At 38.9% G+C, this 24,128-nt stretch overlaps 1 protein-coding gene and 2 long non-coding RNA genes across 7 annotated transcripts; 1 reads left to right on the top strand and 2 right to left on the bottom strand.

The window, feature by feature from the left end:
• Nucleotides 1-13,871: 13,871 nt before the first annotated feature.
• LOC131315075 (uncharacterized) lies at nt 13,872-16,758 on the bottom strand. 2 transcript variants are annotated; one of them, XR_009196595.1, is made up of 3 exons: nt 16,578-16,758; nt 15,640-15,699; nt 13,872-14,819 (listed from the first exon to the last, which is right to left on the bottom strand). It is a non-coding gene; the product is annotated as an uncharacterized LOC131315075 (long non-coding RNA). The 2 variants fall into 2 exon arrangements; XR_009196594.1 differs by having other exon boundaries at nt 15,640-16,714.
• A 241-nt stretch (nt 16,759-16,999) lies between these two features.
• LOC131315074 (uncharacterized) lies at nt 17,000-18,628 on the top strand. Its single transcript, XR_009196593.1, has 2 exons — nt 17,000-17,516; nt 18,245-18,628. It is a non-coding gene; the product is annotated as an uncharacterized LOC131315074 (long non-coding RNA).
• Nucleotides 18,629-18,689: 61 nt separating this feature from the next.
• On the bottom strand, nt 18,690-23,763 carry LOC131315073 (beta-glucosidase 11-like). Of its 4 annotated transcripts, none has more exons than XM_058344132.1 (13): nt 23,409-23,762; nt 23,214-23,277; nt 22,307-22,362; nt 22,036-22,111; nt 21,883-21,954; nt 21,629-21,716; nt 21,249-21,507; nt 20,736-20,851; nt 20,351-20,571; nt 20,226-20,266; nt 20,053-20,140; nt 19,794-19,884; nt 18,690-19,059 (listed from the first exon to the last, which is right to left on the bottom strand). In XM_058344132.1, the coding sequence occupies exons 1-13, from the start codon at nt 23,556-23,558 to the stop codon at nt 18,819-18,821; spliced, it is 1,563 nt and encodes a 520-aa protein (XP_058200115.1). In that variant the 5' UTR covers nt 23,559-23,762; the 3' UTR covers nt 18,690-18,818. The 4 variants fall into 4 exon arrangements, 3 of the variants coding, with proteins under 3 accessions (XP_058200115.1, XP_058200117.1, XP_058200116.1); XM_058344134.1 differs by having other exon boundaries at nt 22,053-22,111; nt 23,409-23,429; XR_009196592.1 differs by lacking the exon at nt 20,053-20,140 and having other exon boundaries at nt 18,920-19,059; nt 23,409-23,758.
• Between the last annotated feature and the right edge of the window lie 365 nt (nt 23,764-24,128).

The following is a 24,128-nucleotide window of genomic DNA, read 5'->3' as shown; positions in this document are numbered from 1 at the left end:
AAAAAGCGTGATGTGCGCTTCTACAATAGTTTGCGGCCAGAAGCAATAGTTAGCGTCCGAGTGTAAAAGTTAGCAGCCGATAGAAAAAAGTCGCATGTTCAAGATGCGAAGTCCCTATTAAAGCGGCACGGACGGGTGTAATCAAACCTTATAAATAATAATAAAGTGCAGTTTATGAAAACATGTTGGACTTCTTGTTTGATTTGGGCGGAATCAGGAGAATAGAATGCAGTCAATATATAATTTAATGGCAAAAAGAGGAGCCTCCATTCCAGCTAGAAGCCTCCATTCCAGCTAGAATAGCCCCCACTGAACCAAGCATTGCATAGGGCCATTCTGGTGCATCTCCTTTATGTTGATTGACTTGAAATCCTGCTGATGATGATCTTCACTTTCTGGGTATTCGTGAAAACTAGAAGTTCCATTAGAATAGTTAAGACTTGTACTTTTTACATCTTCTGATACTTGTAAGCCTACCAGAGTTGCATACTCTCCATCTTTGGATGTCAGCTCCGAATGACACCCCCCCTCTCGACAACCTGTCCATGCATTTTTCAGGACTATCAGACAATGATAGAATCTACATCACGGATAGTAGATAATCTGTGTGCAACAACTATCTTTGTGCGATTGGACATTACTTTCAATGATTGTAGATCAATGAGTGCTGATTCTGCATCAAGAGCACTTGTGGCCTCATCAAGAAGTAGAATCTTTGGGTTTCTCAAAATCGCTCTTGCGATAGCAATCCTCTGTTTCTGCCCTCCAGAGAGCTGAGTTCCCCCCTCTCCAACCTGAAGCCATCAAACTGTCACATACAGTCTACAAGATGGTGTAGAAGACTAGTGTTTCTGTTCTAAAAATTGGGGTTTGCAAAGCACTACTCAGACGTCTATTTGATACATTGTTATGCCTAATTATGATCACTTGGTTGCATCACATGGTTTAGCTTACTTGCAATAACTACAAAGATTGCATAACCACCAATAAGTATCACTTAAAACACGATCATTGTGTGCATGCATGGATAGTAGCAATAACTAAGATGGCGTGCGCCGATGGGAAAGTAATGTGGTCCCACAACAGACCATCTGAAAAAGGAAGGTTCTCTTTTTATTATGATACTGGTACGTGAATTCAATTTCTTATAAAACTCAAGAACACAAAAAGATAGGTTATGACTGCTTTGAAAAAATTGAGATATGGAGGACGAGTGTCTGTACTCGTGAGAGATACAGAGAGAAAGGAGACAAAGAAACAGAGAGTACCAATGAGGGGTTGGGTCAGTGGTGAAAGCTCGGCCTAGGTTCGACAAGGTCCACGTTTGAGCCCTTGTAGCCCCTTATTGGAGCTAAACATACTCCTAACACCAACCACACGTGATTGGACCTTAGCTTCGGTCCCGATGTATGTGTGATGGGGTAGCTTACAGATAGTGATGTGGTGTGATGGCCCAATACTCCCTGCTTGAGCTTCCATTTTACAAACGGGACAAAAATACAAACACTCGAGAAAGCCAGAAAGGAAAAATGATAGCTATGGTACTAAAGAAGGCTATAAAAATTGAGAATACCAAGAATTGCCGGAAAAAAAATTAATCCCAGAGAATTCAGATCAAAATTGAGGGCCAGAATCAATTCGCAGAGAATTGAGAGGGAGAGTACAAATCTTCGGGGAAATGGGAACGACGGGTACTGGCACCCATTAGAAACTCGCGTTTCAAAGACGTGAGGGAAATTTCAAAAAAAAAAAAAAAGGTTTGATTACACCATCATTTAGTTCTTTGAAAATCCTCTTTATCCATACATAATTATCTTTATAAGATTTAAAATGGAAGAGATGCGAGTGTTTTACCAAATTAGTTTATTTTTGACACATTGAGAGTAAATTGGTCATACCTTTTGATGCACAAATAATTTTTTTTCCACACTACTTGGGTTAGGATTTAGACTCAATAAGCATTTTAACGGTACAAACCTTGTGAAAAACAGAGTTTGGGAGCGTCTGGGAAAAACCCGCGAAGTTTGGCCAATTGTACAGTTTTAATGCGCCCCAGCTGCACAACACTGCGCCTAGGCGCATCTTTAGAATTTCAAAAAATCGACCAAACTTTGTGGTCTTCCCACGGACACTATTGAACTCCGATTTGCACGTGGTTTGAACCGTTGAAAATTTTGTTTAGCATACTTTCTAACCAATTTAGTTTGGCTCCAAACTTATTTATACATCAAAGGATATGATGATTTTACCCTCAAGAGGTCAAAAAACAAATTATTATGGGAAAATCTTTGATCACACCAACTTTAAACCGGATTGAAACCTGTTGTATATCGAGAAATATGGTATTAAAATTCCTAAAAGACGGTGGGATCCAAACATAAAAATAATATATTTTGGTTTTTGAAAAGTTGGTCGAAAGTAGACCAATTCAAGGATCGTTGGAGCCACTAAGGCTAAAACACGTTTTCGTGCCCTCCCACTCATTCTAATTTCCATTTGGTTCTCACATTCCTAGTTCTTAGGTATTCGTTTATTTCTTAAGAGTTCTAGTGAGTTTATTGGGCTTTTCGCACTTCATCAAAGCACACAAAAACTGCTTAATGATCGGGATTCACCTAAAATGTATGCCCAAGACAAGGCTTCTACATTTACAAAGCCAAATTTTGGTTTCCATACCCCAACAATAGCCCTTGACCACTACAACCAATTATAGGATATGTTATTGATCAAGGTTTATGAAAGAAACTCAGAAATGATTCACTTAAATTCAGGTGTAATATTCTCGATCACAAAATGGATCTTCTTACTTCCCACTTTTCATAAACTAAACTTTACTACTATTCATAAGGTATGATTAAATAATCTTTTAGTTCTTTGAAAATCCTCTTTATCCATGTATAATAGGTCTTTATCAAATTTAAAATGAAAGAGATGCGAACGTTTTTCTGAATTAATTTATTTTTTGGTACATTGAGGGTAAATTCGTCATATCTTTTAATGCAAAAATAATTTTTGATCCAAACTACTTGGGTTAGAATCTAGACTTAACAAACTTTTTAACGGTACAAACCTTGCGAAAAACGGAGTTCCAAAGCGCCCAAGACAAACCCACGAAGTTTGACCAATTGTACAATTTTAATGCGCCCGAGCACATTCTCGAAATTTCAAAAATTGACCAAAATTTGGGGTCTTGTCACGGACGCTCTCGAACTCCGATTTGCATATGGTTTGAACCATTGAAAAGCTTGTCTAGCATACTTTCTAACCAATTTAGTTTGGCTCCAAAGTTATTTATACATCAAAAGATATGACGATTTTACCCTCAACAAGTCGAAAAACAAATTATTATGGGAAAATATATAAATTACACCAAATTTAAACCGGATCGAAACCTATTTTAATATCGAGAAAGAGGGTATTCAAAGTTCTAAAAGATGATGGAATCGAAACATAAAAATAATAGATTTTGGTTTATGAAAAGTTGTCGAAAGTAGACCAATTCAAGAATCGTCAGAGCCACAAGGCTAAAACACGTTTTCATGCCCTCCCACTCATTCCAATTTCCATTTGGTACTCGCATTCTTAGTTTAGGGTATTCCTTCATTTCTTATGAGTTCTAGTGAGTTTATTGGGCTTTTCGCACTTCACATTCTACGTCCCTGGTGTCATTTCCTGTTTGAATTGGATCCACATGACAATCAATTTCTTGCAACATGAAGTAGGTTTTTGGTATATATGGTCTTTATCTCAGCAACTATTTATCATCACTTAAGAATAATCAAAGGTGTTGGAGTGATACAGAAATCATCACATCATGGATGCAAATTGCAAGTGAGTTATGTTGAAAATATAATAAGCCCCCATGCACGTAGTAAATCCTGAACCCGAAACAACTGATTAACTGAACAGCAATTCTTTTGTGGTAAATCCTGAACCCGAAATTTGATTGAAGTGAAGACAGTAGCATAAAGCTACAAGAAAATTATTGTTGTACCAGTTTTAGGCAAACTCAACGGCTTATGAACTTTAAAATCCAAGATAACGAGGAAGAAAGACAGAGACCGAAAGGAATCGGAAAACAAAATCACATTCTTTTGAATTTAAACAAACTAGTCCTTTTTTTGTAAAATAAAGGGAAGGGGAGGACAAGAAACTGACTCGAGTAAGCAAAAGTGTCCCAAATGCTCGGAGTCTTATCTAATGCCGTGCCCTCAGACTATTTTATACATACATGCACATGGATATAATTTAAGACACCACCATTCATCAGACTGTACTAATGGGTTGTTCCGTATTGCAACTATGAAAAGGCAAAGAACGAAACAGTGTACACTAGGGATTACTAGTAGAGCAATGCTAGGAATACAACTTTAAAACACAATTGCATCCGGAGGCTTTCAATGCACGTGGATCCACATACATCGAACGAGTTGCAGACACAGTTGTGTTCCTGGACTTATTGTTATTAGTAACCTGATAAGTTGTATAAAATAAATGGAAGAAAAAGAAAAAATAACCTGATAAGCAAAAGTTCCTGAACCGAAGACAAAGTCAGGTGGGAGTGGGAATTCACTGCTGCTAAATGTGTCGGCACTCAACACTAACAGTGGCACTAAATTCAGCAGGAGAAACAATAGTGGAGAACAGGGTTTGTTGGCCGTGTGTTTCGTGGTCCCTCATCTTCTCCTTGGCCTCCAGTCAGGGCTTGAGAGTCTACTCCATGGCTTGTTGAGATACTAGCTTTCATTTCTATGAAGCCAAAGGGGGTGGATATGGCCTCATCATTTACATGAGAGCAGAACCAAGCACCAGCCAATACACTATAATTTAGCGATCAAAAACCACTGCCAATTGGATAGATCAGAAAAAAAAAGTAACGACATCAACCTATCAGAATTTGATTTACTAATCCACTGAAATCTTGGCTCTAGCAGAAAAGGAAATTCACTGAAAACAACTCTCACTTGACCATAGTAACTGTTCCAAACTAACATTGACATTGTAAAAACAGTCTGTTAATATCTTCATAATCGGAAAAAGGTGGGAGTCATGATACTGTCAGTCAGTTCATAAGAAGGAGTAGCAAAATTGCATTTTTGTCCTTCCCAAGAGAGGTTGGTTCTATATCATCCCACAAATATCACTCTCTTACAACGATAAGGTGAGAAGGTTCATGTGTCTTTTTTGGTGGTTTGGATGATTGCCATGCCCCTTTCACAACATTTCAACTTTAGCTATTCTGAAAGAAATACAATTTTGATCACAATACAAGGTGCTACTTTTGACTTTCAATCACAATACAGTTACACTGAAAGGAAAGCTAGTCGAAGTGAAAATAATGCAATGAAGCATACTGAGAAACATTTGTTTTCCATGGGCAACAAAAGAGAAATGAAGGTATTTTTTTCCTGACAAGTACACTACTTTTATAAAAGCTCAACCAATGACCAACCAATCCAGGGAGATTGCCCTGGCTATACAACTAACTTGCAACAACTCATCAAAGGAAAACAAAATAACAGGAGCAAACTCTATACACAACTAGACACCTAGCTACAGCAAAAAACAGATCCATGAAAGGAGAATAGATCTTCCAAAGAGGCCCCAGGTAACACATAACAGCCTGTTAGCTAACATTCGCAGAGCCCCTTATGTTGAACTCAGGAAAGCTGTTGTAGAATTAATTGTCATTTGAACCACACAGTCTGCTGGCAAAGACTTTTGTTGAAAGACTCTGTAGTTCCTTTCCCTCCAGATTGCATATACACTAGCAGCTAAAGATCCTTTCATGGCTCTGTTAGTAATTTATTTTAATCAACGGGTATCTGTAATCTTAACGTGGGGAGATTAATGAGTATTTAATATCATGGAGCTCGTAATATAATTGAAATAAGGACGGGAGTGCAATTATAATTCTGTAGTGGGGTGAATTATAATTAGTGAAATAAGAAATAGAATCCTGGTGGGATTAAGTTTTCTTATTTACACTGGGAGCCCAGACTTATTACTCCTTAGGTCCCTATCGTAGCCCTATATATACACGTTATGCTCTCTAGGTCAGTAGGATGTTTTTCTATTATTCAGTAAATAGAAGCAGGCTTAGAGAGAGCAAACAGATCACGAAAGAGTCCACACTTGGTTCGTGTTCTAGACGTGCAGGGAATACGATAGAAGATCGTAAGGTACGGTCGAGCAGTATTCGTGGTTTATAGCAAGACGTGCTATAACAAGTTCAACCAGCGTTCGTGTCGCAGGGAGTTGAGGTAGAACCCTAATTCCGCTTTATAGGGTTTTACAATTTTTGTTGTCTAATCTGTACGCGTCATTACTGGGTCTTGGGGATTCGGTTTCCCAATAGTGGTATCAAAGCCAGGTTGTAATCACGCGTATGGATTAAACAAGCCATGTTGTCCGTAGGTTATAGAGGGTAGAACGTAGAACTGTGCTAACCCTTGTTTTGCAGCGTTCTTACCCAGCTATTATGGTCACATGATTTTTATTGGTTTTATGTGATTGGATCCCACGATAATTTTTTCGTGGTTGTAATAATTAACGTAGCATGTGTTATTTATTGGGTGCCATGATTATTTTTCGTGGTTGTAATAATTAACGTAGCATGTGAACTCCAATGGAGGCATAAGATCGATATTTGTATGTTTCTTCGATTGTAATAGCATTCGACGGTTATTCGGAGATCGAAGATGGTAGATACAAAAGATTCAAGTTATTTGGCTCGCAACAGTTTTTTTTCAGATTCGTAGGGTTTGATTGCAGGGCTATTTCGACCCAGTAAACATTGGAATCAGAAAATCTGTTCTTCACGAAAGTTGTAGATAATTGAATTTCGAATCCAACCCAATTTGAATCACTTCAATTGGAGGTCAGATGAAGAAGATATGGCCAAAATACTGAAGGCTGTGCAGTTTACGCGGGAATATGTTAAATCCGAAATTTCTTGCCTAAGCACGGTTGGATTTTGGTTTTTTTGATTGATTCAAACTATCTAAATCTTCTACACAAGTATAGCCGAAGGATTTCAAGTTTGGAAGGACTCCTTATTGCTTAAGGATTTCAAGATTGGAAGGATTCCTTGTTGCTCAAGGATTGCATCTTTGACCATAATAGTTGGGATGCATATTTTATTATGTTTCCTAAATTATGTTTATGCATGTTTCTATGATTGTTTACATATGTGATAGTTTACCATATTGGCACAACATGGTAATATATGGCTTTTGACCTAGATCACGTTTTTTGCAAACTTAAAATTTTTGATAACCCTCACAAATTTTTTTTAAATAACTAAGTGGGAGAGGGAGTTTATTTTTATAAATCCCACGGTCTCCATTACTAGTATGTAGATGAGGTAATTAATTTTGTGTGATGGTTTTAAAACCTTCCCCCCCATCGGGCAAAATTAATTATGCTCTCATCGGTACAGACTTCCTTAAAGGATAGGTCTATGATGATTGTTGTGTGAATTACTACACCATCTGAGGTAATTCATAACGGAACAATGGGTCATGGGGCTAGGTAATGGTATACACTTAGCTGTAAATAATAGTATCCTCACCATCTGAGTCACTATTATTATTTATAGGACCGAAGTTATATTGGCTATTTAATTTTGCTTGGCACGGTATAGTGTCTAGATAGTAAAATTAAAAGGTTATGCCTATCTACACGAATGATAAAGAGTAGAGACTTCCCATCGAGGCATGCTCTTCACGGTGTGTAGGGTTGCCAATGTTTTTCTTTTAACATGTGGTAGAGGGAACCAATATTAAAATGAAATTCAAAATTTTTATTGCCCTTCATAATTGATTGTTATGTTATTTGATTCTCAGATTCAAAAATGGGCTCTTTCAATCCACTTGCCATTATTCTCAAAGAAAATAAACTTACTGGACCAAACTATGTTGACTGGAAAAGAAACTTGAATATTGTGTTAACTGCTGAGGGCCACAAATATGTGCTTACTACGGCGTGCCCTCTTATACCTGAAGAAAATGCCACAGAACAGGAAGCAAAGCCTTATAAAGATTGGGTTAAGGCTGATGAGATGGCGCGGTGTTATATTTTGGCTTCTATGTCGAATATATTGCAACATCAGCATCAAGCTATGGAAACTGCTTCTGATATGATGCTGAACCTCAAAGAAATGTTTGGGGATCAGAATCGGGCAGCAAGGCTAGTTGCTATGAAAGAATTGGTGAGCATCACCCATGTTGAAGGGACCCCGGTTAGGGATCATGTTCTAAAGATGATAGCTCTTCTTAATGAACTAGAGATCCTTGGAGCTGAAATTGATGGGGAAACCCAGATCGATTTCGTTCTCAACTCACTGCAGTCTGAGAGTTTTAAGCAGTTTCGCCTGACTTATTCTATGAACAAAATGCATTTATCTTTGGCGAAACTTCTTAAGGAACTCCAAGCAGCTGAGGGTCTTTTGGTTGCGAAGAAACCACCATCAGTGCTAGTGGCTGAGAAGGCTTCTACTTCTAAGCCGAAAGGCAAGAAGAAGCAGAATAAGTCTCAGAAAAAGGTTGTGGAGGCAGTTCATGCGCCTCAAGGTGGAGTGAAAAAGCCTACGGGCAAGTGTTTTCACTGCAAGCAGAAAGGACACTGGAAGAAGGAATGTCCGATTTTTCTCAATAAAGTGAACAAATAAGGTAAATCTTTTTCACTAGTTGTTGAATCATGTTTAGCGGTGTTATCTACCAGTACCTGGTGTGTAGATACGGGAGCCACTAATCATGTTTGCAATTCATTGCAGGGGTTCCAGGAAACCAGAAGACTCAGTGATGGGGAGATTTATCTACATATGGGAAATGCTACGAGAGTGGCAGCAGTTGCAGTAGGAAATATTTTTTTAAATTTTAGTAGTAATAGGAGTTTAATTTTGAGAGATTGTCTTTATGTTCCTACTATTAGAAGAAACTTGGTTTCAGTTTCTAAGTTAATAAAGGATGGATATTTGGTTTATTTTAGTGACTCTGTGGTTATTAAGTTAAATAAACGTTTTATCTGTTCTGGTTCATTGGTGGATGATCTCTACATTATAAATCCTATATTTCCTACAGTGCAACTGCATGAATTGAATAACACTAATAATTTACCATGCAAGAGAAAAGAGCCTTCGAAATTGAACCAAACGTATCTTTGACACTTACGTCTTGGTCATATTAATCTGAATAGGATTTCTAGACTGGTTAAAGATGGACCTTTAGGTTCATTAGAAGTTAAGGAACTTCCAGTCTGTGAATCATGTTTGGAAGGTAAGATGACCAAAAGGCCTTTTTTCAGCAAAAGGATATAGAGCCAAAGAGCCGTTAGAATTGGTTCACTCTGATTTGTGTGGGCCTATGAATATCCAAGCTAGAGGTGGTTTTGAGTACTTTGTCACTTTTATTGACGATTACTCAAGGTATGGATACATTTATTTGATGCACCGTAAGTCCGAATGCTTTGAGAAATTCAGGGAGTATAGGGCGGAAACGGAAAAGCGTTTGGGTAAATGTCTCAAGACACTACGATCTGATCGTGGTGGTGAATACCTCTTGGGAGAGTTTAGGGACTACTTGTCAGCTGAAGGGATTACATCCCAATTGTCAGCTCCAGGTATGCCACAACAAAATGGTGTAGCAGAGAGAAGGAATAGGACTCTTATGGATATGGTAAGATCAATGATGAGTTATTCAGATTTACCAATTTCATTTTGGGGACATGCACTAGAAACAGCAGCGTATATTCTTAACTTGGTACCATCTAAGTCAGTACCATCTACACCCACAGAACTATGGATTGGGCGCAAACCTAGTCTCCAGCATGTTCGGGTTTGGGGTAGTCCAGCACATGTGCTGAATGGGAACGCAGATAAGTTGGCATCGAGAACAGAAGTTTGCTTGTTTGTGGGGTACCCTAGAGGAACGAGAGGTGGACTGTTTTATAGTCCTGCGGATAAGAAGGTCATTGTTAGCACTAATGCCCGGTTCTTAGAAGAGGACTATGTGATAGACCACAAACCCAGAAGTAAAATTGTTCTAGAAGAATTGAGAGGAGAGAGACCGGCACAAACTTCTTTACCACCAATAGTGCAGGAGGAAATGCCACAAGAGATATTTGTAGAGGCACCTATTGACACATCGGTACCTCGTCGTAGTGGGAGGGTTATTGTTCCACCCAGTCGGTATACGTTGTTGGGAGAGTTTTTTGAAATGATCCGTGATGATCAACATGCTGAACCCTGTAACTACAATGAGGCACTTCAAGATAAAGATGTGGAACTTTGGCAAAAGGCTATGAAATCAGAGATGGAGTCTATGTACTCTAATCGGGTCTGGGATCTTGTAGAACCACCTGAAGAGATTAAACCCATTGGGTGCAAGTGGATCTATAAGAAGAAGAGAGGGGCGGACGGGAAGGTGCATACCTTCAAAGCTAGGCTTGTTGCGAAAGGGTATACTCAGAAAGAAGGGATCGATTATGAGGAAACTTTTTCGCCAGTAGCCATGCTTAAGTCCATTCGGACTCTCTTATCCATTGCGGCTCATCTCGATTACGAGATTTGGCAAATGGATGTAAAGACCGCGTTCCTTAATGGAAATCTGGATGAGTGTATCTATATGGTGCAACTAGATGGATTCATAGCAAAAGGTCAGGAGCACATGTTGTGCAAGCTTAAGAAGTCTATTTATGGGCTTAAGCAGGCATCTAGATCTTGGAACATTCGTTTTGATCAAGCAATCAAGTCTTTTAGTTTTGATCAATGTCCGGATGAGTCATGTGTGTACAAGAAGCGCAACGGAAAAGTTGTAGTGTTTTTAGTACTATATGTCGATGATATCCTGCTCATCGGAAACGATGTGGGAGTGTTATCTTCAGTGAAAGTGTGGTTATCCGGCCAATTCGAAATGAAGGACTTGGGAGAAGCTAGTCACATCCTAGGGATTAAGCTTATACGAGATCGCAAGAATAGGATGTTGGGCTTATCACAAGCTACTTATATCGATGTCATTCTAGCCCGTTTTAGCATGCAAGATTCCAAGAAAGGGTTCCTCCCTTTTAGACATGGAATCAATCTATCCAAGGATCAGTGTCCTAAAACACCTGAAGAGATGGAGAAAATGAAGGCAGTTCCTTATGCCTCGGCAGTAGGAAGCCTTATGTATGCTATGTTGTGTACTAGACCTGATATTTGCTTTGCCGTTGGCATGGTTAGCAGATTTCAGTCTAATCCAGGGCAAGAACATTGGACTGCAGTGAAACATATACTCAAGTATCTGAAAAGAACTAGAGATCATATGTTGGTGTTCCAGTCAGATAGTCTGGTACCTCATGGGTACACAGACTCAGACTTCATGTCAGATAGGGATTCCAGAAAGTCTACCTCAGGATATGTGTTTACCTTGGGAGGTGGAGCTATAAGTTGGAGGAGTATCAAACAATCTTGCATTGCTGATTCTACCATGGAGGCAGAGTATGTGGCAGCTTCTGAAGCAGCCAAGGAGGCTGTTTGGCTTAGAAACTTTTTGTTGGATCTGGAAGTGGTCCCTTCAGTGCAATCAGCCATTACACTCTATTGTGACAATAGCGGTGCAGTTGCTAATTCGAAGGAGCCAAGGACTCACAAGAAGGGCAGACACATTGAGCGTAAGTATCATCTGATTCGAGAGATCGTATAGAGAGGTGATGTTGCTGTGACCAAGATTGCATCAGCGAATAACCTGGCAGATCCTTTTACGAAGAGCTTACCAGCTAAGACTTTTGATAGTCACGTAGAAGGAATGGGAGTGAGATGCATGGCAGTATGGTTTTGAGTCTTAGTGGGAGTTTGTTAGGAGATTATGTAAAAGTTATGTTTTTATATGATGGATTAATATTTAATTATTAATCAGTTTTATCCATTTTTGATGAGAATCTTTTATGGGCAATATTTGCATGATACTTTTGTATGTTGTGCATGTGGGTCTTTTATTCTACATAGTAGATAATCCAGTGTGTAGAGTACGGCTTACACACAGAAGATTGGATCATCGGTTCTTGTGGAATATAAGTTATGGTTCACAGTCTTAGATGGAATTTGACACACCATCGGTAGGACTGTAGCACAATATTTTAGTAGGTTTTTCTTGACTACAGGGAATGGTGTTAATTCCAACTCATTGTGCTAGTATACTTTGTGTGTATTGAACGGGACCGTATTGAGGTAATTGTCTTTATACTAACTTTATAAGACAATTGGAATCTCATGGTTATTATGAATGCTTATGATCTTAATTCAAAGATAATTATTAGAAGTATATATTTAATGTTGTTGACTTTGATTCATTAAAGAGTGAGATCTTTGTACGGTCAATAGTCTCGGTGAATTGGGTAGCAACATTATGTATATGACAACTATTAATTATTAATGGAATCCACGTCCCGATAGGGATTGATGATACCCCTTGAGTAAGCTTATAAGTTTCGATTATGTCAAACCCTGCAGGTGGATATTTGTATCCGACATATCGAATAAGTTAAGCGGATAGTCTCAAGTTAAGATGTTGATTAAGTGGGAGATTGTTAGTAATTTATTTTAATCAACGGGTATCTGTAATCTTAACGTGGGGAGATTAATGAGTATTTAATATCATGGAGCTCGTAATATAATTGAAATAAGGACGGGAGTGCAATTATAATTCTGTAGTGGGGTGAATTATAATTAGTGAAATAAGAAATAGAATCCTGGTGGGATTAAGTTTTCTTATTTACACTGGGAGCCCAGACTTATTACTCCTTAGGTCCCTATCGTAGCCCTATATATACACGTTATGCTCTCTAGGTCAGTAGGATGTTTTTCTATTATTCAGTAAATAGAAGCAGGCTTAGAGAGAGCAAACAGATCACGAAAGAGTCCACACTTGGTTCGTGTTCTAGACGTGCAGGGAATACGATAGAAGATCGTAAGGTACGGTCGAGCAGTATTCGTGGTTTATAGCAAGACGTGCTATAACAAGTTCAACCAGCGTTCGTGTCGCAGGGAGTTGAGGTAGAACCCTAATTCCGCTTTATAGGGTTTTACAATTTTTGTTGTCTAATCGGTACGCGTCATTACTGGGTCTTGGGGATTCGGTTTCCCAACAGGCTCTACCTCGAAAATCATGCTTCTTTACATCAAGAGTAAACCATTCCACCACATCCGAGAGCTGTAAAAGACCCACTGCAGAGATAACTTACCCCACACTTTAAGCCAAACAGCTCTAGAAAAAGTGCAATCAAAGAACAAATGTTGGTGAGATTCATTGGCCTGAGAACATAAAGGACAAGTTTCATTTACAATCATCCCCCAGCTAACAATCCGGTCTTTAGTACTTAATCACTTCTTGAAAGCCAACCATAGGATAAACGCCCACCTAGGAACATCCTTCTGGAACCACAAACTTTAGGCCACTGTTGAACAGGGAATCGATTTCGGACAGCTTCCCAAGCAAACAAACAAACAAAAATTATTTCATTTCTCAGCAAATTCACACAGCAAAAGATCCTAAATTTGAGACTTTCTACACCACAAACATTCTCTTAAACGAGATTTAGAACTAATAGATTGAGGAGATTATCGAAATGTCAAACTGCTAGTAAAACGTAGGATGTTAGAACTTAGAACACAATGGTCTTCCAGTAAAGTTCAACTATGTATTGGAAGAAGATGATTAATTAGGTTTTGGGGTAGCACTCCGCTAAATGGGGTTTTTTTTAGCATATATTTCTATGGATTGTGGTATTATAATCTGTATAGAAAACCAAGGGAATTTGATTTGATGGTTACTTCCTTCAATACAACTGATGTGCCTTTGCTTGATTCTGTAAACTTAGGGGGGGAAAAGTGAAGAAAGTTAATCTATCAATTCGGATAAAAATTGAATGAATAAGAGACTGATTGAATGTATACAATTCGGATAAAAATTGAGCTTTCGCACACCAGAATATGTGAGGCCAGAATTAATTTGTAAAGGATTGACACCCAATTACTCTTCCTGGCTACTATCTGGAAATGAAAAAAAAAATAGAAACGCTCAAAATCCATGCCCCGCATGTCCTCCTCAAGCAGCGGAATAATGTCGTCGGGCGGGATAACATGCAACATCATCTTGTCCTCTTGGTTTACAAACACATTGGCGAGTCTATCCACCACTTGGTTTCCCTCACGGAATGTATGCTTGAGAAGACATCCTGTAGCCTCTAGCAGCACCTTTCACTCTTGGATCAGCACTTTGTGTGGGGAGTGGTCAGGGTACTCCTCAGTTGTCATAGCAATGGCGGTTGCTGAGTTGGTGTCAATTTACATAGCCTCCATACCATGATTTTGGATCATCTCCAGGCCTCTAAAAATCCACAAAAGTTCGGCCTCAAGGCTCGTACAGTCTTCCACCCGTCCTAGAAATCCCAGCATCCAATGCCCTCTCTCCTCTCAAAAAACTCCTCCAAACCCAGCAGGTCCCGGATTTCCATCAGTGTTTAACTTCAGCTTTCCCGTACCTGGAAAATTCCATGCAATCAGTCTAATTTGTCTAGGTTTAGCACAAGCAACAGATGTAAAACTCTTCCCAATTTCATGGGCAAATTTAGCACGAGTAAAGCAAATATCAAATGAACTAACAATGACATCATCAAAGACTTTTTCCATTTTTAGCAAGCCAAATTTTCCAAAGTGTAACTAAAACTAGGACACTTAAGAAATAACCCTGTGAGTTTGTTCTGGAGTGGTTGACATTGGTATGAAGCCACTCTTTCCATTCCTCCATGCTAGCCGTGAGGGCTCCTTTGATTGCGGGTAACTGCAACCAAATGTTAGCACTAAGAGGGCAGTCAAAAAATAGGCGCTTGAGATCTTCTCTCTCCAAATTGCAACGAGGGCAAAGATCACTATCTGGCAAATTACAGATACAATGCTAATGGTTAGTAAGGATATTTCCATGTATCAACAGCCATAGAAAACTTTTGAGTTTGGCAGGAATTCTTAACGCCCAAATCCATTTCCAATTGAAATGTGGGGGAGAAATGGTTTGCCAAGAACTGATATGTAGCTTTCACAGAAAAGGTACCATTGCTGTAAGCGGTCCAGCAAGGGGTATCCTTTGTATCAAACCACTTTGGGATAAGAATGCTTAAGAGTCTACTCCGTGGCTTGTTGACAGACACTAGCATTTATCTAAAAGAAGCCAAAACGGGTGCATAGCCTCCTCATTACATGAGAGCAAAATCAAGCACCAGCCAATACGCTGTAATTTAGCGATAAAAAACCACTATCAATTCGATAGATCAGAAAAAGGAAAAAAAAAAAGAAGTAACAACATCGACAAAGAGGACTTTGATTTACTAATCCACTGAAATCTTGGCTCTGGCAGAAAAGGAAATTCACTGAAAACAACTCTCACTTGATCATAGGAACTGTTCCAAACCAACATTGATGTTGCAAAAACAGTTGGTTAATATCTTTATAATCCAAAAAAGGTGGGAGTCGTGGGACTGTCAGTCAGTTCATAAGAATGAGTAGTAAAATTGCATTTTTGTCCTTCCCAAGAGAGGTTGGTTCTTCATCATCCCACAAATATCACTCTCTTATCTTATAAAGATAAGGTGAGAAGGTTCATGTACCTTTTTTGGTGGTTTGGATGATTGCCATGCCCCTTTCATAACATTTCAACGCCAGCTGTTCTGAAAGAATTCCACAACGGGACAATACAATTTTGATCACTAGACAAGGTGCTAGTTTTTACTTTCAATCACAATACAGCTACATTGAAAGGAAGGCTAGTTAAAGTGAAATGAAGCCTACTGAGAAAAGTTTGTTTTCCATGGGTAACAAAAGAGACTGAAGGTATTTGATAAGTAACAACTTATATTTCCTCATCGTTCCCTAACCAAACCAAACCAAACAAACAAAATGTATTTCGTTTCTCAGGAAATTCGCACAGCGAAAGATCTTGAATTTGAGACTTTCTACACCAAATCATTCTCTTAAACGAGGTTTAGAATTTTCGCTCTATAATCTGCATTTTCCAAAGAAACGGTGTCTGGCAGGACGGCTGACATTTAACACGTCCTTATTGGGAGATACATAGAGGGACTCAGCTGATCTTGAATTAAGATTCCTTCTATGTCGTGTTCAATGTGTTTTTCGACCTAATAGAGAAGATTATCGAAACGTCAAACTGCTAAAACATAGGATGTTAGAACTCAATGGTCTTCCAGTAAAGTTCAACTATGTTTTGGAGGAAGATGATTAATTTGTAAGCGAAGTAGCTGCCTGATGCTATTTGAGTTATTAGGTTTTGGGGTAGCACTCTGCTAAATGGGTTTTTTTTTAGCATATATTTCTATGGATATTGGCATTGTAATCTGCATAGAGAACCAAGAGATTTGATTTGATGGTTGTTCCTTCAATGCATCTGATTTGCCTTTGCTTGATCATGTTTCATTTCAGAAAGAAAAGTAAGCAAATAATATGTAATGAGTGTAAAAAAAATTAGCGGAAAGAATAACAGACGGATTGAATCGTATACAATTCAGATAATAATTGAGGTTTCACATACCTAAAAATGTGAGGACAGAATCAACTTGTAGAGGATTCACGCCTGTTTATGAACGAACATTCATCAGTGAAATACAATATGCATATATATATATATATATATATATATATATATATATAGAGAGAGAGAGAGAGAGAGAGAGAGAGAGAGAGAGAGAGAGAAGATAAATCTTGGGAGAAATGGGGACGACGACGACTGGAGTTCGGTTATCTGAATCGTACTGGCACACATTAGGAACTCGCATAGGACAGGCGCGAGTTTTCTCAAAAAGGCGTCGACCTAAGCTCGCATGTTCAACACGGGATGTTTATCAAAACGACGTCGTGTATAATCATTAAGACTTCTCATCTTCTACCTGCGAAGTCCTTTAAAACCATGTTGACAGGGATTTGAATCAAATTGTGATCTCATTAGGATTTATACCTATAATCCAATTTGTTCATCTTGTAGAGATTTTTAGAAAGATAAACCAGATCTAAGATCATTTCAATCTAACACTAATTGATGTATGATCGAATACATTTTGTGTGAATTTGTTTTCGTGAAAATAGATTTGGCTACACTGTATAAATCACTCCGACGAAGAAACGACGACGCTCTGGTATATTGAGACCTCGCTAAGCGATTCTTCAAATTGTGATCTCATTCTGATTTGTCTCCATGATCGATAGGGTTCATCTCCTAGGGCTTGTCAAGAAGATAAACACTGTTGAAGATCATATGAATCGAATACTGATCGGCACATAATCGGGGATCATTTGAGTGAAGTTGTTTCTACGAAAATAGTATTGGCTACACTGTATGAAAATCCATTTTAGCAAAGAAATACATTCACTCCGACGAAGGGACGTTTCCCGACGACGAAGAGAGAGAGGGAGAGAGAGAAAATGTGGCTTTTCAGCACAGAAAGCCTTCTGAATTCTTAATCCATTGTAACAGGTCCGCTAATTTCGATTTTTGTATAGCTTTCATTGTTCTTTGCAATATTATTTGCACATGGAAACGAAGAAACACCAACTATTAACTGTTGATGATCTCTTGATTCTCTTTACAGCTATTAATCTGCGACAACTAGGAATTTCTTCGCATATCAAAAAAAAAAAAAAGGAATTTCTTTCTCCATTGCTGTAACTGTAGGAGCTTTTGCGAGCACTGAAGTTACTTTTTTTTTGGTGATCTTCCAGTTTTCCTTCTACATACGTAATTAATTAATATGAACAAAAAGTTACTGCAGAAGAAAAGAAAGCCTTCACTAATCTACTACTCGGCTCGTCTTGCTTGTGATACATGAAAATTTTAACTCGTCAAAGCAGTTAGCAAAAGTTTCGAACCCTCTTGCTAGTTAACAAAGAAACCTACGGAAACTTTATTTTGCTTTTAGGGCCTGGATATAGGAAACTTTATTTTGTTTCCGAAACTTTATTCTCAGGTTTGGAAACTCTCCGGTATTATTCTTATGAGGCCATTTTGTACTGAATTTTACCTGTGGCTGTGGACAATGGTCTGCCACATATTGGTTGAGATGCGTGTAAGTTGGCTTGGGTACCCTGAGTTATTGAAGGAAAAAGAACCACAATGCCAGATTTGTTGTGTTTATCTTTCATCCCATTTTCTGATCAAAAACCCTGATGGGAGAGGTATAATTGACAACTTGTACTTTTCTGCAGATATAAAGCTGCGACAAACGATGGTGGAAATGTTTCCACTTACATTCACAGATGCAGCTTACAACAAGATCAGTGGAATGCTTTCCACACTTGGAGATCCCTTCATTCTTCCAGCCATTCCATCCTTTCTCAAACAGTGGTTACATTGACAGGACTGATTGAGCTTCAATTACGAGACAGGTCATTCTCTCGCAATACATCACCTTTAATTCCAAAAAAATAAGTACTTATTTTAATGGAACACACCCTAAGATTACTGCAGTTGCACGAAATATATCGGGCACATTATGTAAGGTGTAAGATGAGAATTAGTGATTCAGATGAGAAACAGTGATTCATCTCACTTATTTTCTAGTTAAAGTGTTCAATCACAAACTTATGCAACCTTGTACGTGTTCACTAATAGTCTAATACAGACATCTGTAATTCGATCAAAGAGACCAAAAAGGAAACAAGATTGATTATTCATTGCAAATAAATGAAGACTTTTTAACCACTTTGTGTATCACATATTTATTAGGTACACAATGCTAATGATGCCTGCCAATACACATACAATTTGGCAAAGCAAAACCTACTCAGAAAAATGAGATTGAGAAAGAGAGGAAATTGACTTCTCAACTTCAATGGCACCATCTGGACTCATGCTCTTTCCTTTTAAGAAATTTGAGTACCAATGTGCAGAGAGCTTGGGGTATCTTTTCAAATCTTTCAAATCTACAGCATACAGGCCATAGGAAGTTTCATAGCCATCCAATAACTCGAACAAATCCATGAAAGACCAGTAGAAATACCCTCTTGCATTCGATCCATTCCTTCCACATTGTCAAGTTGAAAACAGAAAAGAAAGAACAAAATAAGTACTATGATCAGATACCCTCAAAATGGTGACAAAGAAAAGCAAATTTCAGAGAAGGCGCATCTGGATCTCCTCTGAAGGACTAGCTGCTCTGAGTTTTACAGAAATATGAAGAGGCAAATCTGCCCTCATGAGTTCGGCCATTAAAAGATGTGATTTTTTACTGTAAGTTAACAATCAGTTAATGATTCGATCAAATAATGCTACTTCCGGTTTAGCTCTCACTAGTGCCAGCAGCTGCCTGGTTGCTAAAGGAACCTAACCAAAGCAATGGACTTGTAACTTATAACAGAATATCTGTGATTGTTGTTCGTTAACAGTATATAGAAGATCATTTTTCATTGCATGCAAGGACGGAATCAGATTTTACCCTAGTAGTGACGAAATATATACTAAAAAAATCTAGTGGTGGTGAGATTATATAAGTTGGGTATAATTTTTTTTTTACATATAAAAATTGCAATTTTCTAAAATTCTTGTTATGGCGGTCGCCGCCACTAGACCCCCTCGGTCCCATCCTTGATTGCATGTCTAAATCTCCCCAGCTATTGTTCTTAGTTCTCACTAGGTGGTTGTCTTAAGCAAAAGGCTGAAGGATTTGGCCCCAAAAAACATGAAGGGTATACATTATACAGTAACATTGTTCTATTGGCTTTTACGGTGCTCCAAGTTGGCGTAAACTAAGCATACCGAATAGCATCAAGCAAGCCCCCAATGAACCCTTGTAAATACTTCACCCTCGGCGTGTCATTCAGCGTAGAATTCCTGCGCATCCGCTGACCTGTCAAAACAAGTGAAGTTTAACCTATTAGATTTTGAAACACAATATCATCAAGATGCTTCATTGAATTATTCACACACACACGCAGAGAGAGAGAGAGAGAGAGAGAGAGAGAGAGAGAGAGAGACCATTTTCATGAACATAAATGAGAGAGAGAGAGAGAGAGACCATTTTCATGAACATAAATGGGAGGGTTTCCATAACATTGCTTGAAATACTCCAAGAGTTCCACCAAACCCGATGGTGCAACAGGAAACTGAGTCCATCAAACTGATTAGTTGAATGAATTTAAGTCTATCCAAAGCTAGGCCAACTTTTTAACATTTGTTTAAAGCCCTCACCTCAATTGGTGGTGTTAGCGGTGTACCACCACCTTGCACATCTACAAACACCCAAAAACCCAATGAGCTACATCAGAGTAGAAGAAAAACATATTCAGCAGTCTTTGCCAAGAACAGTAACACACCAATCAACTCCACTGCCATGTCAGCATTGAAATCCCTATGATCCATTTTCAAGCTGCTTGATTGGTCCTTAACGGAAAATGTGCTGTAGTGGTTCAGTCCTATGAAATCGGTTGAACCCTTGACTAGCTCAGATTCAAGTTTGGTGAAAGCTGGAAGCCTTTTGCCTGCATTCTTCTTCATTATGTCAGGATAGTCTCCAAATACCAGGGGCTCCACAAACCTGCAATAGAAACTCAGACAAAATAGTAACACAGGGATGGTTATCCCATGCATACACACGTGAAAAGCTTCCAGTCTGAACCAATGAAACGATTAGTTATACTCTCATCATCTGTTGAAATAGCAATCCGAGATGAATACATATCTTGTACGTGTGAGACTCACCAACCAACAAGAAAATCAGTGGCTCTTTGCGTTGCAATCACATCTTCTGTTGCATTTGTATAAGGGACAAGCCAATAAGAATAGACATTTATTCCGATGAATCCATGTTGCTTCCCCTGTTAACACATTTTTTTTTTCCAAATTTATCAACATTGTCCCTGATATTTCGTTGGTTGAAGTTAATTGAAGTATATGGATGTGGAATGTAAGAATTGGTGCAGAAATCTTATGGAAATCTCAAACGATACTTAATGTAGCAGAAATCTTCTTGCAACTGAACTTAGGCTAAAAGCTCTATTCAAAAGAAGTTAAAGAAAAATTGAAATGTAGCTTCTCAAAAAAAAAAAAAAACTTTTAAAGCTTTTTGTTTTGGTAAAAGACCTTTTTAAAGTTTTTTTGGACCATAAGCAAAAAGCAGAAACTGTACCAAACAGGTAAGTTATAAGTTGCAGCTGCAAAACCAAGGCAAACACCCCCTTAGTAATCCTTCTTTAAAAAAAACTTATTTGATACCTGATACATTTTCCTATACAGTCTTGCAGCCGATGCATGTGCAAGCAAGATATGATGACCAGCAACGTATGGCTCAGTTGAGGAGTCACCCTTGGAACAATTGCCTACCCCAAATGGGGGAGAGCATCGTTGAGGCGGTATTCCTCCAATATCATAACCACCTATGGTAAATATATTAGCCTCATTCAAGGTAGTCCAATGCAACACCCTATCACCAAATTCTCTAAAGCACACATTGGCATATGCTGTGAAGTCTTTCCTGCATTGCCATATAATTTGTGAACTTTGTTACGTATGAGTACCATACATTTTCTTCAATCAAGGCATCCTAAGCATTAGAAGTGAGTGAAGTTAGAGGTAGTGGAGGTTTAGAATCATACACCATTTGTCTACTAAGCCATCCACCATACTCATCTTCAAGAGCCTGAGGGAAGTCAATGTGCATCAACGTAACATGCGGTTGGATTCCTACTTGAGAAAGTGGTATCAACAGCAGTGAAAAGGGTAGATTTCATTAGGGTGTCATTTGGTTGGCATTTTTCACAAGAAAAACAATTGCTGGGTATTTTCTCAAATGATCAGACATTCCAAATGCCAAACAAAAGTCTTGTATTGTTTATGGTGGAAATCTAACCATGTTTGATAAGCTCATTGATGAGGTGGTTGTAATATTCTACGCCCTTCGGGTTGACAGGTCCTCTTCCATCTGTAGAAAAGAGAAAGCACAAGCCATGAAGAATTTGCTTTATGTTGTGAAGTCAACATGAGACAGTTAAATGGTCTTTACTAGGGATAAGTCTCGACCAGGAGATGGAGAATCTGTAAGCCTCCAAGCCGGTTTCCACCATGAGTTGGACATCTTCCTGCATGAGATTTAATGGTGCATATCACATATGGACCATACTCCAGAAGTGGCCGTATGATGCTATTCATGCTAAACCATCTACCTCATATAGCAGCTCTATAGTGATGCTCTATGGAGGAAATCATCAACCACATGTTTTATATGCCAGTGGCAAGAGATAATCCAGGATAACAGAAAACAAGAAGGATGATACCTTGTATTTATGGTACCCGTCACATGCTACGTCCCCTGTGGCTCCATGCACATTCCCTGTTTGAATTGGTTCCACATAACAATCAATTTCTGGCAACATGAAGTAGCTTTTTGGTATAGTTTTATCTCAGCAACTATTTTATCATCACTAGAAGAATAATCAACGGTGATGGAGTGATGTAGAAATCACCCATTATAGATGCAACTGAGTTATGTTGAAAATATAATAACCCCCCTTGCACATAGTAAGGTGCTGGCGCCAAGATAAGGACCTGAAAAAACTGATTAACTGAACCACAATTCGTTTCGGGTTACTCCCTAACAAGAAATTTGACAAGCCAGCAGCATAAAGCTACAGAAAATTTTCATTAAACCAGTTTTAAGCAAACTCAATCGCTTATGATTCCTCAACCCAGAGGTAATATTGAGAAATTTGGAAAACACTTCACGATTGTCTATTACTGTATGACATGTCACGAATCTAGAAAATACAGCAATGACATATGGTGGTGGGGTTTTTTAAAAAGCAGAGGGCAAACATCGGTAGAGGAATCACTGTGAAACGATGAATATACAATTCCATTCCCCCATAGAGCCTCAAGTATCCCCTACACCAGAAACCGGGTCCAGAAAGCCCGATATTAGTAAACTAACCGCTGTCATGAACGGATAATGAACATACAGATTGCATGTCAACACGTCAGTCACAACAATTACATCAAGGAAAATATTACTCTTGACCCTTTGTTCTACAGCAATTGTGTGTGACCAGGCACAACACCTTTAGACCTCAATGAAATCAGGAGGCTGAGACATTAGCGAATAGTGTTGCACTTGCACGCATTTCTTCTTGAACTTCCACAGAACACTACGTGGGTCATGCATATAATAGGACACAAGAAACTGACCAGAGTGAGCAAAAGTGTCCCAAATGCTCGGAGTCCTTCCATCCTCCAATGCCGCACCCTCAGACTATTGTCATGCACATAATATGATACATAAGCCAGTATTCATCAAAGTCAACTACTTCGTTTTCGGGTTTTGAAACTAGGAAACGAAAAAGAACGAAACAATACACGTAAGGAATTACTAGTAGTAGTTACCTGGTAAGCAGAGGTTCCTGAACCGAAGACAAAGTGAGGTGGGAGTGGGAATTTACTTCTGCTAGATGTTTCGGCGCCACTCAGCACTAATAGTAGCGGCACTAAATTCAGCAGAAGAAACAAGAGTGGAAAACAGGGTTTCTTCGCCATGTGTTCTCTCTCTCTCTCTCTCTCTCTCTCTCTTCTTCTCCTCCTCCACTCGGTGCTTGACAGTCTACTCCATGGCTTGTTGTTCACAGATACTGCAGCATTGATTTATATGAAGCCAAAAGGGTGGATAGCGGATAGCCTCATCATTTACATGAGAGCAGAATCAAGCACCAACCATCACGCTCAGTGCCTGCCCCGTTATTTGAGTTGCCCAAACCCAACCTCAAACTTGGTTTACATAGTACATTTGTATTTCAAAATTGGCTGAACGCATAATGGACATACAAGTATAAATAAATAAAATCAAGGTAATATCGGTATTACTATTTTTTTTTTCCGCTGCCCCATGGCGAGGGTTGCCCAAACCCGAAGTCTTGTGCGGCTTATCCTAGGGCCAACTCTAATTACGCTCTGGGGTGTGTGGCCATTTCCTGATTTGGGTCCCCCACTGGGAGAGGTGTTGTGCAGTGAGGTGCACATCATCATACTGCGCACCTCTGAGCCGTCGGATCGTGCATCCGACGGCTCAAATCTCATCTCGGCAACCAACGATAGAAAATCGTTCATTGC

Source organism: Rhododendron vialii, chromosome 13a, assembly GCF_030253575.1.
Source record: "Rhododendron vialii isolate Sample 1 chromosome 13a, ASM3025357v1".
NCBI classification, from domain to species: Eukaryota; Viridiplantae; Streptophyta; class Magnoliopsida; order Ericales; family Ericaceae; genus Rhododendron; species Rhododendron vialii.
Note: the sequence above shows the minus strand (reverse complement) of the source record. Positions and strands in the feature narration are given on the sequence as shown.

Coding starts and splice junctions, on each gene's coding strand:
- LOC131315073 (XM_058344132.1), bottom strand. CDS start 23,558: ATGGCGAAGAAACCCTGTTTTCCACTCTTGTTTCTTCTGCTGAATTTA. Junction 20,267..20,350: donor CATGGCAGTGGAGTTGATTG/GTGTGTTACTGT, acceptor GGGTGTTTGTAG/ATGTGCAAGGTGGTGGTACA. Junction 20,141..20,225: donor CGCTAACACCACCAATTGAG/GTGAGGGCTTTA, acceptor TGATGGACTCAG/TTTCCTGTTGCACCATCGGG.